Source organism: Lissotriton helveticus, chromosome 4_1, assembly GCF_964261635.1.
Source record: "Lissotriton helveticus chromosome 4_1, aLisHel1.1, whole genome shotgun sequence".
In the NCBI taxonomy this organism is placed as follows: domain Eukaryota; kingdom Metazoa; phylum Chordata; class Amphibia; order Caudata; family Salamandridae; genus Lissotriton; species Lissotriton helveticus.
Genome location: NC_136063.1, coordinates 480,464,786 through 480,483,408, shown reverse-complemented (window position 1 = coordinate 480,483,408; position 18,623 = coordinate 480,464,786). Strand labels below are relative to the sequence as shown.

At 45.1% G+C, this 18,623-nt stretch overlaps 1 protein-coding gene across 2 annotated transcripts in view; it reads right to left on the bottom strand.

Moving 5' to 3' along the window:
* Positions 1–14,933, bottom strand: part of MMP16 (matrix metallopeptidase 16) — a 586,413-nt gene extending 571,480 nt beyond the window's left edge. For both annotated transcript variants that reach the window (XM_078687068.1, XM_078687069.1), the window contains exon 1: positions 14,658–14,933. In XM_078687068.1, the coding sequence (XP_078543194.1) occupies positions 14,658–14,783 (126 nt within the window). In that variant the 5' untranslated portion in view covers positions 14,784–14,933. The remainder of the gene's footprint in view (positions 1–14,657) is intronic.
* Between the last annotated feature and the right edge of the window lie 3,690 nt (positions 14,934–18,623).

Genomic DNA, 18,623 nt, shown 5'->3' with positions numbered 1-18,623 from the left:
ATATCAGCGCCCTCTCCTACGTGGACAAAGTGCAACTCATTCTCTTCCTAACAGAAAAGCCATCCAATGTCAGGATCAAGTTCAATGTCTGCCCACTGGACGAAGACTAACTGTCTAAAGCTGAACACTGACAAGACCGAAATCATGATCTTGGGGAAGAGCACCTCACCGTGAGACTCCACCTAGTGGCCAACAGAGCTCGATGACCAGAATTGCTCTCAACCTCCTAAACCGTAGTCACATCACATCACACCTTAAAGAGCTCCACTGGCTTCCCATTCACTACAAGCCCAATTCAAAATCCTCACCCACACTTTCAAGGCACCACATAACACGGGCCCCGCATACTTCAACAAACGTCTCTGCTTTCATGAATCTTACATACACCATTGCTCGCCTGGACTCCTTGCACATATCCCACGCACTGAAAACCAGATCTGGGGGCTCAACCTTCTCCTACATTGCTCTTAAAGCATAGAATGACCTGCCACTACACATAAGGCCCTCCTCCTAACTTCTTGAATTCCACAAGAAGCGGAACACCTGGCTTTTCGAGTAGTCTCTATAGGTATGCCAAGACTCACACCTGATCAGCGTCAGGATATCCTCCCGGGTGATAGTGAAGGCTACAAATCTGCATAGCATAACATGACTTACATACCCTTCAATATCAACATACATCTTGAATCTATAATAGTAAATGCAGTCACTTGAAATTGAAAATCGGACATTTAGATTGTAGGGGTCATGCTGCTCATTGGACTATATGATTCTCTTGTCTTTCTCCAACGCCAGTAATGACTACGAAGAGAGCTAATGTCAGCCAGCAAAACATTTTCAATCACTGTCTGGAAGTGAAAAATCATGAAAAATGCATCTGGTATTGTCACAATAAATATGTCCTAGCAAAACAACATTCATTGATATCAAGAACAAGGTTCCATTTTTGGAAGCATATTTCTTCCTGCTCAAATATGATGTCATCTAACCAATATTTGTTTTGAAAAAAAGTTGTATTTAGACTTGGCAGCCTGGTGTTTTAGCACTGAAATATCAGAGAGCCAGTTGAAGGCAATATTCTGCACATGTAAAGGATTTACAGCTTGAGTTATGCCAAGTGCGTAGGCAGTGTTTAGCTGCCTAAAGCAAGAAGTGACCTTTTGGATGGATTCAGATAGAGTTGGTGGAGAAACCCATACATTTTAAACGGGTTAAAGAAATGACTTTCTACTGTAGGAAAACAAATAAAGGATAACATATGGGTTTCACAGTACACCGCCACTGCAAGATAACCCTTTAAATGATGAGCCATATATTTTTTTCATTCAATAAATTCAAAGTTTATCTCATCCTGATTCCTCCTCCAGGAGAGACAAACAGAGCACAATCTGTAATCATCGCCATCACCTACAGCAAGGGGGTTGATGTGAGGTCAGGTGTGGAATTGCTAGCTATTAGCAGTGAATGGGAGTGAGACCAAGGTTCCTGAACTAGCCCAATGCGTTAATGCCTGGGCCACTGTAACTAATCCATCTCAAATCAGTATTGTGCTAACCAATCTGCTCCTGGTCACCTGCTCCAGTCTACTACAGTGCGAAATGGTACGTGTATTTCAAAGGCTTTCAGTGCCATATATCCTCTAACACTGCAGCGAGAGTGAGAAAGTATTCTTAAATCTAGGAATATTATTTAATTGCATATTTATTTTACAATCCTTCTGGGAACTGTGTAGATATGACATTTCAACAAGATGGTCGTCGTTTACAGGCAATGCATCGGTAGTCACCTTTGAGGTAAAGCAGGTTGGAGGTTGCGTCTTCCTCTTGTTTGCACAGCGTTGCACTTAGGGGACCCCGCTTACCTATGATGTACTAGCGAGCCACGTGAGCCATGACAATGATCCTAGCAGCTCACACACATTAAGATTAAGGGTTCTCAGTGCTTCCTCCCAAAATTGTTGTCCAGGTAAAGAGATCAAACGACAGATACACTTGTGCTTAACGGCAAGATGTGGTGAGCCCGTCTGGGAGGAGCAAGAGCTCCTTAGGGTGGATTTGAGAAGGCTCAAATATTTCAAGAAATGTGGGTACCTTTGGAAAGTATTTTTAACGCACTTTTTATTACTGTGCTAATAAAAAATACAGAGGAACTTCGCGAACAATTGTGCACTTATAAGTCAGCCGATGCGCACAGAAGCATAATTTATCTCTAACAAAAAATATATTTATGTACATATCAGACACCATATTATGAAACTTCACTAACCTGCTCTGCGCCTGCACACAGGCACAGACTATGGCTTCAACACTTGTATACAGTGAAATCATAATAGCTGTAGAATATGTACTCGCCTTAAAGTTTAACAAGTGAGTAGAATAAGTAAAGAAACACAAAGTAGTCGTTCGGTCACCATTCTGTGTTTCTGGGGCTAGTTACACATCAACATAGAGCAGCAAGAGAATCCTTGTTCTGTGGCCATCCTGTGTGTAGTGTCATCAGAAGAATATGTTTATCTCCAATACAAAACTTTACTAATCATCGGACTTTGTTCCACGTACTCATTTCACGAGACAAAGCGTGATATAACCTAGAATGTTATGAAATTATGTAAATTTATATAATGCAACAAATGCCCAAAGGCATCAAGGTGCTCCTCACTAATCCTGAAGGTAGACTCAGCCCATGGAAAGTACCCATAATGAAGTATCTAACCTTATTACAGATTTCTAAGGCCTTCCTGAAAGGAGTAGCAACTTCATGAAGTCAAGTGGGGTAGATGGGTTCCAGAGCCTGGTAGCTGCAACCAAAAAGTCTCTACCTCTCCATCTTTTTCTCTGAGCTCTGGGCATAACCACTAAATTGTGGGCTGCCGAGCGAAGATGTCTAGTAGGGGAATACCATTGGAACATGGTTTCAATTCCCCCCGGGCTGGCGCCGTTCAGTGATTTACGCACAATTCACATAGCTTTTTTTAAGTGGCACCCTTCTGTACAGATTGTTACCATCATTTGCACTTTTTGAGAGTTCATTGCTGAATATCTTGTTATCCTGTAAATGTTCTCCAAAACTACCTCAGAATGATAAGCGAGCAAAACTTAAAACTTTAGCTTGGTGAATCATCTCTTCTCTTTTTTCTTCTTTAGCTCTTTTAGTAGAGATATATGACTATAAAGGAAACCTAATACAATCAGCGTAAGATCCTGCTTCTTGAATCATACCTTAGAGCTCTATACTGCTAGCTTTAAGTATAGCCTTTTCTCCTAACGATTACACATTCAGAACACATTTTCGTTCCAAGACCACTGAAAATGGCACATAAAACTAATCTTACTGTTAATAAGCACAAATAAGGAAAAATGATCAGTCATGTCTATTTAAAGCTCCGTTTTCAATATTCATTTTGACGTCATTCTTACGTTCACGTTTTTAATTTTTAAATCTATTTCTTCCCATTGTTTCCTTGAATAACTACTATATGACTGGGCAAAATATACATATATGGGTAATGAAATCTTCAATAATATGTGTACACTACACATATAAAACCGTTTTTACTTTGTTATTATGATATAAAGTGTTGTTTGGTCTATGACAGTTTTTTGTCATTTCTCATTTCTATCCTTGAAAAGCACTTCATAGTGTGTGTATCGATTGTTCATTGGTAAAATACATACAAGAAAGTACAATCATGAACTAAAGCACACGTTTTTGCAATCTTCGTGTGAGCTAAATTTCGTACTACCAGTTAGTCCGCGTGTAATGGGGAGAGCTGGGCAATCATTACCATAACACCCAATCAAAAGCAGGAGTGAAGTGTAGCCATTCATGACCATATGTCGAACTTCACTTTTGTGTGGAGGAGCAAGGACAAAATAGTTGTCATATCATGAATCTGACCACTTGGTTGGATCCCATTGGGTCGTTCATCTTGATCAGGACAGTGGTCAATAAAGTTATCTTGTAACTTCCATAGGTGAAGTCCAGCCCTTGCTTGAAATAAATAGAAAGCACCTGGAAACAGACTAAATAAGACAGAACAGGACTCACTGATGGATAAAATACATAGATTTTACAACTCATTCACATCAATATTAGTATTACTGAGCTCACCTTTTATTGTTATTGTTATTGTTAATGTCGGTTTATATAGCGCCAAATCACCGACAGGTCTCAGGGCGCTTTTGACCGCAATGCCATAACAGCCCGGGCAGCAACAGGAGGCGCGTTGGATCTATACTGAGCTCAACGCTGTTCTGAATAGAGTTGTCTTTAGGGCTTTCCTAAAGCGAAGCAGGTTTCCTTCCTTGCGAAGGGCTTCAGGCAGCTCATTCCACATTTTGGGCAGTAGGACCGAAAAGGATCTCCCTCCTTTTGTGGCTAGCCTGAACCGACGACATACAAGCAACTGAGCCTCGGAGGACCTTAGGCTTCTTTCGGGCCTGTAGATGACTAGTCTTTCCTTGATATAGGAAGGGGCTTGCCCGTAGATAGCCTTGTGGGCTATACAGAGACTTTTAAAAGCCGACCTTTGCGTCACTGGTAGCCAGTGAAGACTCAGCAACAGCGGGGATGCATGTGATCTCCTTGGAAGTCTGAAGATTAGTCTTGCCGCATCATTTAAGACTACCTGCAGTCTATTTGTTAAGGCTTTAGGTAAGCCCAGGTAGAGCGCATTTCCGTAGTCCAGCCTCGACAGTATGGTGGCAGAAACTATCGTTCGGAGCGTGGACTGGGAAAGAAGTGGAACAAGTTTGCGCAGTTGTCTTATGATGCCGTTGCAGGTACCCACTACAGCAGAGATTTGATTGGTCATTGAGAGGGCGCCGTCTATCTTAATGCCAAGACTTTTGACCGCGATTGCTGGCTTAGGGGTGGGCCCTAATTCCTGTGGCCAGTAAAGGTCACACCAGGGGGAACAGGTGGATGACACAATTAACACCTCCGTTTTCTCGGGGTTAATCTTCAGGAGGTTCCTGGACATCCAGTTGACTGTGTACCTGAGAATCTCCTGTGCCAGCAGCTGGGCCCGTACGGTGTCATCTATGCTCAGCAACAACTGGGTGTCGTCTGCATAGTTAAACACCCGACAGCCCATCTCAACCAAGGTGCTTATTAGTGGTTGCAGGTATAGGTTGAACAGTAAGGGGGACAGGGCGGAGCCTTGGGGTACCCCACATGTCAGGTCTCCTGCTCCTGATACCTCCTCTCCCAGCTGAATCCTCTGGGTTCGCCCGGACAGGAAGGATTCCAGCCAGAGGTAAGCAGAGCCCCGAAACCCAAACCCGGCCAACCTATCCAGGAGTATGGTATGGCTGACGGTATCAAACGCCGCTGATAGGTCTAAAAGTATCAGGGCGCTTGGTTTCTTTCGGTCAGCCAACCCTCTAAGGTCGTCCAGCACCGAGAGCATGACTAGCTCGGTGCTATGGTGGGCAGGGAACCCTGCCTGCATCTCATGGAGCAGATGGTTAGACTCCAGGAACGCAGCCAGAGACTTCAGAACATGCTGCTCAAGCACCTTGGATAGAAATGGAAGCTGGGAGATGGGCCGATAGTTTTTTAATACTTTGGGATCGGCCCCTGCTTTCTTGATTAGGGGCTTCACTCGGGCCTCTTTAAAGCTAGCTGGCAGCTGCCCCGTATTCAATGACCTATTTAGCATGGACAGAATGCGTTCTTCTAGGCTGAGGCGGGCTAAGCGAAACACACTTGGAGGACATGGGTCAGCTGGGGAGCCTGACTTTGTTTTCCTCATTAAGGTTTCTAGGCTCAATGAATCAATCGGGGGAAAACTAGACAAGTACATTCCACCTGGAGTTTTAGCAAGATATAGTTCAGTAGAGCCAACTCTGGTACTTGTTATTTCTTGTAAAATAGTCTCAACCTTCTCTAGGAAATATTTAAAAAAGTGTCACAATTGAAGGTGGTCTCTATGGGTTGAGTTCTTTTACTTAGTTCCGTGAGGATTTTAAAAGTTTCCTTCTGAACGTTATCTGCCTTATTAATGCGATTTTCGTAGAATGTCGCTTTAGATTCCTGTATATGTTTTTTATATGCCCGGGACAACTGACAATTTACAAGACAATTAGCACCAAAAAAAAAAGAGTTAAACAAAAGCTCACTATCCTATAATCAAAATAGTTTTTGTATACGTAATTTATTAAGAATATGCACATATTTCAAATAATCAGCTTCAAAGGACCGTATATATCGCACACGAAATATAACATTAGCCAAACAGAAAAAAAGACAGCATAATAGATAACATGCCACAGATTACAGCAGATTAAGAGATCTACTTCATAAATAGGCTTTCAGGGATGATATAAAGGACATGAGTATCGTCATATAACAGCATTTACAGTTAAGCATTCCATAACATCACTCCTGTAAGACTTAGGATTTTGCTGCTGTTATTATTTCAATTCCACCTTGATGGATCCAGTTTGGAGGCAGACAAAGAGAGTAAGTCCATAGAATGTAGTTAAAAGCAGCTCATCAAATGTATATAGGGCTGAGATCCTGAATAGACTTCCAAATTGCGATCAGAATTTTAAAGTGCATAATTTTCTTAATGGGAAAAATATCTAGGAAATTATGCTGAACAGACAAATTATCTGAATATGTAAAACCACATGTCAAATTTATTGTAAGATTCAACCCAGCTTGCAATTTTAGCAAATTATAACTCAAATGTTCAAATAAATAACTGAGTAACATAACACACAGTCTTGATAAAAACACTTCATGAATTTAAAGTATTGGGGTTGGAGGCGAGTGTAACCCAGAGGTTAGTTTTGAAAAACGTGCATTTTTTTCTGCCATAAAAAATCTATTTCTTAAATAGTGAAGATGCATTACCTCAGATTGTAATTATGCCTTAAATCAAAAAGGGTCTGCTTGTCATCCATGTATTTCCAAGGACAGGGGTTTCAATCAAGTATCCTAGACGGATTTTGTAAACATTACAAAGCAAAGGTCATACTGCAGAGCTCTGAAGAATGCTGCTAAGGGCCACAGCAAGAAGATGACCTGACGGAACATTGAATCTGGTCTGATAAAAAGAACTTATTAATGTTACCTCTCAATCCCCTCCACAGTCTCCAATAATTCACACAACAGTCCATCGGCTATGGTATTAAATGTCCCAAATAAGAATATGAAAATGATGGCTGCAGAATGACCTTGATCATGCAGTAGCAGCATTTGATGTCCAGTATCAAGAATAGTTAGTTGATTCTGTAGTTATGGAGGGTAAAACCCAGACTGAAAGTCAGGAAAACAATAATTCCCTTCAAGATAACTGAACAACTGTTCTATCACTATGATTTCAGTACACTTTACCAAGAAAAGGAGATGTGCTATAGGTCTAAGTTCCAATGGTAGTTTTGGATCAAGGAATGTTTTTTCAGAACTAATGTTAACAAACTATTTAAGAAAAAGGCTAAGATCCCCATCAAAATAATGCATTGATAGCAGTAGGTATATCCTTTACTAAAGGACAGAATACTATATTTGGGGCCTGATGTTTTTAATGAAGCTACTTAGCAAATAATATCATTAGACGAGATAAGGTCAAAGTTTCTAAACTGCAGCACAGGAGTAAGCAAAAATCAGCTATAACTTAATCCATGTGTGATTCATGCATTGTTGGCAGTTGTTGCTTCAGATCTAGCAATCAACAGCAACTCAATCCCTACTCAAGTGTTTTTTGGGAGATTTGAGTCTTATCTCCAATGGATGCTCCAAACTACAGCCCCAAGTCAAATAAGCCCATTACCAGCAAATTAATGCAGTATGTAGTATGAGTAGAACTTACGAATACGAGTAGTTAACTAGGATGAACTCAATTCAACTAATGATACAGGCTCTCCATTGCTCGATATTGGTGACTGTGTTTCCTGTAAAAGGCAAGGGTGGACAACAGTTCTAATTTTGTTTTGCTTTTCAGCAGCTTTTGTATCATTCATTGTTGTCCATTGCTAGATCACCTTGAATGGGAGATAAGTCTGATGGTAGGAGTCAAAAACTACTGATGCATTTATTCTGAGATTGTAGCAATGGGTGCACAAGAAAGTTGCAGAGGGTAAGCTCTCTCTCTTTAATTTATACATAGAACCACTGATCTGAGATCATTTGGAAAGATAATCTTTATTTCCAGATGTTTGCCAATGATAGACAGCTGGCAGTGGCTGTAATGAGGGGGTTCCATGCAATATGTATGCTTTGATTAAAGACACCAGCCATGCCCTAAGATAATGATAGTCAGTATAGGGCTCCACCTGGGGCAATATTTTCATAACAAGGTGCAGTGGGCCATCCCTTACTCCAGCACTGCAGTTATATAACTCGACATCCGGACAGCTCAGACCTGTCCTTACAGAGAAAACATTAGAGGAAGATAGTTGTTGCTGTCATTCTACAGTCTGCAAAAAATCATCACTCTTGGGCAGGGATTTAAGTGGGCCGGGTCCTGCCAGTGCTCAGCATTGGCTGTTCTAAAAAGCAGGTGCTGAGACGGGTCCCTATCAGGTTCTCCATTTTTACCCTAACCATCAGGGTAGAAAAAAAAAATCTTAACTCCGTAGCAGTACCACCCTTCACTGCCTTTGATGTAACTTCAAGGAGACTCGTTTAAGTTCTTTCATTCTCATAATTTCAGAACTGAAACATTTTCATATTATATATAACAAAGCCATAGTTGTTGCTTATTTATCTCATACAACTAACAACCATTGACAAAACCAATAGTGCTGGCTTGCTGTAGGTGTAATGTTACTTTATCATATTTCAAGATGCAATGACAGAAGCAGCAAAATTCCAGTCAGGCTGCACACAAGACTAAGCACAGATGTTTACCTTATGTGTTTTTAAGCCACGCCCTTAATTACATCGGCCACACCCCTTTGAGAGGCCTCCAAGTTTTTTCAGCCCACTTAAAGCCCTGCCCCTGGTTTTCAAACTATTAACATCAGACCTTGCTCATTAAGCCCACATTAAGTTGCTTGAGTTGAGTTAATTTATTATACACAGGACTACCAGATACTTAAACGTCTGCAGTTTGTCCAGAACCAGGCGGCACGCCTCATCTTCCATCAACCGAGGCACCACCACGTCCGCCCCCTACTAAGGTCTCTGCACTGGCTCCCTGTCTCTGAACGCTGAAAGTTTAAGCTGGGCTGCCTTGTCTTTAAATCTCTGGTGGGCACAGGCCCTACCTTTATCTCCTCCCTCATTCATCCTTATATCCCCTCTCGCAATCTTCGCTCGGCTCGCTCGGCTTTACTCACAGTCCCGCGAGTCAAGCGTAAGAAATGGGGAGGTTTACGGTTCTCATTCCTTGCTCCATCGTTTTGGAATGCCCTCCCTTTGGACATTAGGCTTGCCTCTCCCTACACCCATTTCAGATCCCTCCTTAAGACTCATCTGTTCCGCACTGCGTACAATTAAACGTTTTCTTTTCTCTGGCCCTTTTATTTTGTTATTTTTTTTCCTCTTCTTTTCTTCTTTCCTGTTGCTGCTATGCACCCCCGCGCCCTGCCCAGGCGGTGCCTTCTGTCCTTTCTATTCCAGCGCCAAGAAACTGTATAGTGTACGCTGCGCTTTACAAATACTTTTCACATCACATATACCACTAGGAAGCACATGTCCTAAACAAGGTGAAAAGAGTTATCTGTAGACTTGGGGAGCAAACCCCCGTAACCCTCTCTATACTTGCCCATTTGTTTTGCAAACGTATTTTCAATTTAGGGTCCTAACATCGAGCCATACAGCCAGCATGGGGGGAAGGGCTGGTTTAACTAAACTCTAAATGAAAACTACTTAACATAATGAAATGCTTCTCCTGTCATTAATGTGTTACAGAACGTGTGCCCACCAGTTACTGTGGGCAGCTCTCCTATCTGGCAGCTTCTGTAACATATCGAGGTTGTCCATCAGTCTGTCGCCCCATGGTACATACTAATTGTACCGAAACATGTTGCCCAGCACTTGCTGAGTCGCATAATCTCTGTCCATCTTTATCTCCTGTCTATTTCTCTTTCACATTGTGTCTTTCACATGAGTCGGTGTTTAGCTCTCTACAAACCTTCTTTTTCCTATTCTTTTCTTTACTGTGTCCTCTCCACACATGTATATATCCATTAATTTCGTGATAAATTCTTCTCACTTGTAATCTGTTCTCTTTCCTTACACCTCAGTTGTTCTGGATTGCCCTATCATCTTCCGGTATCCTTTTACTTTAGCCGTCTCCACCACCTTTCCTCCACTCGGCTCCACATCTCTTTGTGTTCCTTCCATCTTCAGTATAATTTTCAGTAGTCTCTCTTTTTGGCTTTCATACACCGATTCTTCCCTCGTTTTCTTCTCACCTTTAACGTCCCTCTGTACTTAGTATCTGTCTCTGAGAATGGTACTGATGAAGTGGGTTAGGAGGGATGGGTAGGGAGCATTGGTGCAGGAGTTCTAGTTAAACTGTACATAAAGAGTGTGACCTTGCACAGTCACCACAGTGGGTAGATAAAGGAGGCCTGTTCTGCAGATACATCTGATAATGCATTTGCAACTCCTCCAGCCTCAATTTCAATGACCATGGCTCTAGAAAGTATCACCCATAAGGAGTGTGGTCCTATCAGTATATGATGGAGTGCAGAGCTGTAAATCCTTGATGCGTGATGTGGGGGCAGGGGTTGCATTCTGCAGCCCATAAGAGAGCTTGTGGACATATCTTAATGGTATAATAGCACAGAATTGAGTACAATGGCTCAGTTAGGTCTGGCAAAATGAAATGATTGTATTGGGTCCTAGTAGTGGTATGGCTCACCCTGTACTGGAGATGTGCAATATTTCCATTCTCAGTATTTTCAACCTTTGAAACTTATTTTTTTAACAATTGTATGGTGCATGAGAGTTGATCAACTTCTATCTCCTCATGGCCTGGAATGTTTAGTCTGTGCCTTTGTGTCAAACGACTTGGACTATGAGAAGGCTCTCCATTCAGAAGTCCCCCTGGTCCTCCTGAAGAGATGTTATTCAGTGTTAATCACAGGCCCTGCACTACTACCCTTCTGAGGCATGCTGCTTGGTTTGTTGATACAGCGCCCACTCACAGTGATCTGGCATAGCTTTCTACCAGCTTCCTGATCCAGTAGAACATGTACTTTTGATGAAGGTCTTTTAAGCTGTGCCAAGTCATGGTTCGGTTCACCCGACGAATATAACGATTCCCCTTGGTATACAGACCCACTGTTTGTAAATTTGTTAGTTGAAAATTACAGGAATTCTGAATATTCAACTAGAATCAGCCCACGAGGATCATGGAGTATACAAGCCACACATCTGCATGTTTTCCATGAGATTGGTCCATTATTCGATATTCCACCATGTTCCAACTGCTATCTCAAGATTGTGCGACTACTGTTGTAGGCAAGTAAGTCCTGCTTCACGCTCTGTGTCACGCCATTTCAAGGTCTGCCGATCAGAAGTTCCTTTTCTTTGCAGCCTACCATGCAGGATTGTGGGTGCAATGTTCCTGTATGCAGCATGAGACTCTTATGTAGCCTTCTTTCCAGCTCTTTGTTATCGTATTCTAATATGGTCTTCTTTTGTATAGTGCTATAATCTGACCTAGAACAGGGAGAGTGGTTTGCATGAACAAGGAATAGCGAACATGATGGCCATCTGATGAGAGTATCAGAGTAACCGCACACTACTCCATCTCCCACCCCCTCCAACCACACCCCGCCTCCATTAAGATCTCCGGTGCCAGGGAAACGATGCAAAGCTGCCTTACATTAGCCTCAGCCGTCCCTCCCTGCTCACCTAAACTGACACCATTCGGTGGCATGTTTCTTTAATAGCAGCCGCGCGCTGGTTGGGTGTCTTCTTGCTGCTGTCATGGATACCTTCCGCCATTCCTTGAAGCAGCCTGGTCCTGCCTGCTCGGTAACAAGTCCTCATTAAGATAATGCACAGCAGTTGTAAGCGATAGCCGAGGCCTGGCCAAAGGATCTGGGTGGAACTGACGGATTCGGTTTCCGACCAAATTCCGTGTCCAGAGCCCCCCTCGCGCTGTGCCCGTGTGAGGAGGGGGCACGACTGCACCCCCGCGAGAAGCTAACCAGACGGCGGCCGCGTTTTAACGATGATGAGTGGTGGGATTTTTGCGTGGGGCATTTGTGTGCACAAAAGACTGAGGCGAGGGGAGAGGATGGGGGCTGGGGGGGGGTCGCGTCGCACGGATATCTATGTTAAAAGGAAGCTGCATTTACAGCTCCCCGCGGCTATGAAGCCGGCATTAAAATAGTTCGGGCAGGAATTTCCTGAACAATGCACATCCTGTATCCTGTCGGAGTAGCTGGGACCAGAGACCTTTTACCGAGCTCTCCTGGAGCGAGGGGCGGTCCCTGCGATGGGACCAGGCAAATAAAGGGATGTGAACTAGTCGTGGACGTGCCCTCAAGTCGCAGTCTTTAAGAAGCGTAAACACAATCTCTGGTTGCAACCCTAAAATAAACAACGGCAATGCAAAACAAAAGAATCCGTCTCCTTTCTGATAAAGTTGTGTGATTCTAGGCTCGGTTTCATGATAATGTGAAAAGGCACGCTAAGATGCTATTACCCTTTCACCCTTAAACCCTTTCCAGGCAGCTGCATTAAATCTGTACAAAAAAAGCGGGATTCTCCACTTAAGGGAATCAGATTACAAGTAAAATAACGGCAAAAAAAACATACACAAGCCAAACTTCTGATACTCTCGAGGAATCCTGAGATAAAAGGTATCTACTTCCAGCACTGCTGACTAACAGCCAGCAGCGGCTCGCAAACCAACAGCGAAATATACTTACTTACTTACTATATAAACAAAACGTTCCTGTACTTTTGTTGGCTTGAAAGTAGTTATGGTTTTAACGGGTGCTGGCAACTTTAGCCGTTCTCACCCCCGCTCTCACGTTCAAGCACAGATGAAACCTCTGGAAGTGCCCAGACGTGGCGAGCACACAGCAGACACAAAGAAAATGTTTGTTCTCCCAAGTGCTAAAATAAACTCACAACAACATCCATCGTTCGCCAGGTCAGTTCTTGAGAGAAAACGTCACAACACACACACAGCACATCAGATAGAAAACAACAGCATCCTTGCTTGGCCGGTCGGTTGTTGCGAGGCACGTCATAGCACACAGAACCTTGTGCAGAATGTAACAGTAAAACTCAGAGCATCACACAGAAACAGCATTCTTCGCAAGGTCAGCTGTCACAACGTACACGGCACAGGACATCACACAGAATAAAAGAGTAAAACCCAGGACGTCACACATAACACAACAGCATAATTCCCACGGTCAGCTGTTGGGAGAAAACGAGCCACAACACAGGACATCACATAGAACACAACAGTAACACAATAAACACAACAGTAACACACACTACATCGCACAGAACACAACAGCACCGTCCGCTCGGTCGGTTGTCGGGTGAATACATGTCACAACACATCACACAGAATAATATCCGCTGCTGACTGATTGACGGCTTCTCGCCGGTCACGCTTTGAAGTGCAACCCCCCCCCCCCCCCAAACTTCCACCCCCTCCCCCAAACACACACAAAACCTGCGGGAAGACTTCAGACTCAGACTTCAGCGAGAAACCACAAATGGTCAGTCACACTGACATCTCTCTCCTGCCCTACAGGCCGGGCCACGTGAAGAGTCACACACTGAACCCACTGACAGGCACAGCGGAGGACCCCGTAGCGCGCGATGCTGCGATACCCACGGCCATGACAGGAAGTTTGACCAACCTCCCCAAATTGTCTTCATTGTGTCCCAAGCTGAAGCCCCCACCCCCCCCAAACCTTGAATGTACCATAGAGTAAGGTAGAAGAACCCCTCCCCCCACTCCACAGAAACGTCGAAAATATAATCCACCTACTCTTTTCAGTCCTTTAAATGGAAGAAGAGAGGCGCGGGTACCCAATGTCCAGAGTACCTGTTTGCTCTTGAGAAGTGTCGGCACTCTCCCATTAAATGTACTGCAGTAGCGCTGAGAAGCGCGGGATCTATTCACTCTCTCAAACTAAAGAAGCCCAGGTACTCAGTAGCGGAGAGTACCTGCCCACTTAAAACACTGACATTTCTCCAGCAAAATGGGGAACATTCAAATACGACCGGGAAGGGCGGAAATGTAACTTACACACAGATCACATTCCGATACACCCTCAAGTCAGATACCCTATCAGATGTCAAGATTGGCAGCTGTCATGTCTGTATCTCGGATTCTGCCATTATCAAGCCCACTTCAGCTAAAAATACAGCACAATTACAAAGGCAGCAGCACGGAGGGCGCCCACACACGAGGGTCCGGTGGGCTGTTGAGGAGCAGGCTTTATTTATTTATTTATTATCAGCGCTCTCCCCAGGGGTTACAGCAGCATCCTTCCTGCGTGAGCGAGGCATTTGCGGGCGTGACTCTCCTCCCCGAGCCGCACCGGGCTGCTTCCCAGATAACGGGCTCTCGGCCCCTCTGCTCGCACCGCAGCCAGAGCGCCCTCCGGAAGCACCAGCATCCCTGGAGCAGGAGCTGGGCCCCAACCCCCAGCATGAAAGCAACACCCAAGACAGATAGATGTCTGTAAAAACACACAGCATCGTGCCCTTACCTCTACGTTGAAATTCTGCTCCTCGGCGCACGCAGCCCATACAATCCACAGCAATGCTTGCAAAAAAAGCAGCCACTGATGCGCGAAATCCAAAGGTCTCCTGCTTCTGAATGTGAGTAAGATCATAGTGGACCGGGCGTCAGTGGAAACGGGGAACCTTCTTCCTGCCCACAGCCCCCCGTGTCCGCGCCAGCAGCCGTTGTCGGGCTCACCCACAGCGGGGGAAAGTCTTGTGGGGAGTGGGAGGGAGGCTGGGGTCCAGGCGCGGGCAGCAACCGGGCAGGGTCCTATTCATTACCAGCCTCCGGGAAGCCTGCCGGGCTCTGAGGAAGGGTCACTGCCCGCTGCCTGCGCCTCCAGCCTGGGTCTCTGCTCCGGAGGGGCCTGCTCGCCGCTCTGCCTCTCTTCCTCTGCCTCCCTACAAGAAGGTTTCATCTGTGATCTGCATAACTCCTCCTCTGGAGCCGGACTTGGAATTAAAGGAGCCGGCCCTTTAAGAGCAGCGCACTTCTGCTTCTGCACAGTTTCTGGGCACCGGGGTTCTCAGAAAGCAGCGCGCACACAAGACCCCTTTCAAAGAATCCGGAATGCACCCCATCTAGCCCGCCCTGGCACCCTGCCTGCCTACATTTCTCGTGCCCGTTATTTATGTCCAATAATCTCTAAAAACAATTCAAGAAGAAACAGTGCATTCCAAGTTCTATGTTTTTTCTATTTTTCTTATTCTAATTAGTGTACCCTAGACCGACTTCAATTAAGACAGTACAATCCCATTAAGCAATATTTTCGTTTTGCAAAAGCTCTTATTGTACTGCTAACAGCACATCACTGTGGATAGGATGGAGCCCGTCGGAGCAGAGGCCGGCAGGGCTGATGCGAAGCAGTTACCGCTGGACCGGGGAGGTCGGGCGTAGGGGCTGGGGGATAATTAGTTACCTGTCTGGTAACTGGCTCTCTTGCATGTCGGAGGGTAGCGGGTCACTAACGCAAACACAGCGTAACAGACAGCAGGGTAGCACCTTTTTAAGTAAAGCTGAACAAAGGGGCCCGCCCTGCTGAGAGCGGCATCTTTGCCTCTGCCGATTACATGCCCTCATCTCTACCGGTGGCAAAGCTTCTTGCTCCTTCTCCTTGCCCCCGTCCTGAAAGTCCCCGGTGGCACATCTGGGATGGGAAAAGGATAGGATGCGACCAAGCAGCCACTGAGCTAGCAGAGGGGTAGTAGGACTCTCAGTATTATACTGTGCCATCCATATTGGGCAGGACACCCGGCTGCACTAGCTGCTGAATTAAAATCCACCACCTGGCAAATACGGTTTCCTTTGTGAAATACATCATTGTATTTGTATCCTGCCTACTACCCGACTAGGCGATGACGCGCTTTAGGCCGGCAGCAGTTATCTCCAGAATCCAAGGTTAATGGCTGGTTCAGTGTTATTGATTACCATTTGGTATTAGCATTAATGTTGTGCGCTCATGCAAACCATTCCATGCATTTACTCCATTTTCTTTCTTTGTGGTAGATTAAATTAATAGGAGTTAGGTGTGATCATTAGTTGGGGTATGTGAGTTCATGAAGATGGTTTGTGGGTTAAAAGCTCAGGTAGGGGAGATTAGGTAATGTTAGGTTGCTGGGGCAGCTTGCAGTAATATATTAACCAGACCCCCCAGGATATAGCGGCATGGATTAGCAAATTTAGCGGCACAAAAATGGAAATTTAGCGGCACAAATATGGACATTTTGCGGCAATTTTGCGGCATTTTATGTGGCCATTTTTCCTACAACAAACACAGATATCTTATTTTTTTTTGTTATTTAACAACATGAAGCTATGTATATTTGGTTTCTTTACAATGTAGACACTTTGGGGCAGATTTACAAGCCCCTTGCTTGACGCAGCGGCGGCGCAAAAGATGCACCATGGTGCGGGGTATTTACAACGTGACGCATCTCCCAGATGCGTCACGTTGCAAAGCCCTGCGCCAGAAGAGGCGTACCATTGCAGGTCAGTTTGTGTCTTGCAATAGCCTTAGAGCTTGTTGCCACTGTACCTGCTGCACTAATGATGGCTATACCTATCGCCCCTTTACAGTGTATTTTGAACACAACCTGATATCCCACCGGATGCCCGTTCGACAGACCTAAACACTAGAGAAAGAGCCGTCAAAACCGCCAAGTGGTCACTTGTTAAACAGTAGCGAACTGCATGTTGGTACTTGTAGTTTCGTTGCAAAATGTCAGCCTGCAAATCGTCTCCGATTTAAAAGCGGGGACTGGTTGAAGTTGACACCCATGACATGGGGCCACTTGACGCCCGTGTTAAATTTCTCGCCTCTAGGATTTTTCCCATGGCTCACTCCCAGGGGGAAATGGTCTGCAATAGGTGAGCTCAACCCTCTGACTTCATCCCTTGTCCAGCGCGCCTCTGCAGATACCCCGTCCCATGTGCACCTCAGCTCTCTCGGCTGAGTGGTTCTGTCTGTTTATCTTGAGGGACAGACATCTCTGCACGGCGCTCCGTCTCCAAGCCCGCGAATAGGGTGACCAACTGGCATTGGTGTAAATTCAGGACGGTGAGTGTAAAAATTCAGGACAAAGGGTCAAAATTCAGGACACAAATTCAGGACAGGAGGTCAAAATTCAGGACAAAACTTCAGGACAATAGGTACGTTTTACAGACACATCAGAGGTCGCGCAATAGTATATAAGTAAGCCCAGCCATTTCCAAACATATTCAACCGTTTGCAAACCTATCCATCATGTATCCTTCCATCTATCATTTCACTCATCCATCCCTTCATCCATCCCCTCATCCATCCTTTCACTCATCTCCATTATCCATCCACCCTTTTACCCTATCCATCTGTACACTTATGCATCCACTCTTCATCCCATCCATCCATTCACTCATCCATTCAGCCATTTACCCTTTCACCAATCCAGCCATCCTTTCACTTACTAATCCTTCCACCCATCCACTATTTTAGTCATCCATCCATCCACCCTTTCTCTCTCCATCGACCCTTTCACTTAGCCATCCTTCCTTCCATCCATCCTTTCACCCACCCATCATCCATCCATCCATCCATCCATCCATCTGTCCTTCCCCTCATCATCCATCCTTTCCCCTCATCATCCATCCATCCTTTTCCCTCATCATCCATCCATCCTTCTACCCACCCACTCTTCATCCATCCATCCATCCATCCATCCATCCATCCTTTCACCCACCCCCTCATCATCCATCCATCCTACCATCCATCCATCCATCCATCCATCCATCCATCCTTTCACCCACCCCCTCATCATCCATCCATCCACCCTTCCCCTCTTCATCCATCCATCCACCCTTCCCCTCATCATCCATCCATCCACCCTTCCCCTCATCATCCATCCTTTCACCCACCCCCTCATCAACCATCCATCCATCCCCTCATCATCCATCCATCCATCCTTCCCCTCATCATCCATCCTTCCCCTCATCATCCATCCATCCATCCATCCTTTCACCCATCCATCCATCCTTCCCCTCTTCCCCTCTATCCATCCCCTCATCCATCCATTCCCTCATCCATCCATCCATTCCCTCACCCATCCATCCATCCATCCTTCCCCTCTATCCATCCCCTCATCCATCCATCCATCCCCTCATCCATCCATCCATCCCCTCACCCATCCATCCATCCTTCCTTCCCCTCATCCATCCTTCCTTCCCCTCATCCATCCTTCCTCTCATCCATCCTTCCCCTCATCCATCCATCCTTCCCCTCATCCATCCTTCCTTTCATCCATCATCCATCCTTCCCTTCACCCATCCATCCATCCTTCTCCTCATCCATCCATCCTTCCCCTCCATCCATCCATCCATCCATCCTTCTCCTCATCCATCATCCTTCCCCTCATCCATCTTTCCCCTCATCCATCATTCAGCTACCCTTCCACCCATACATCCAGCTATTTACATT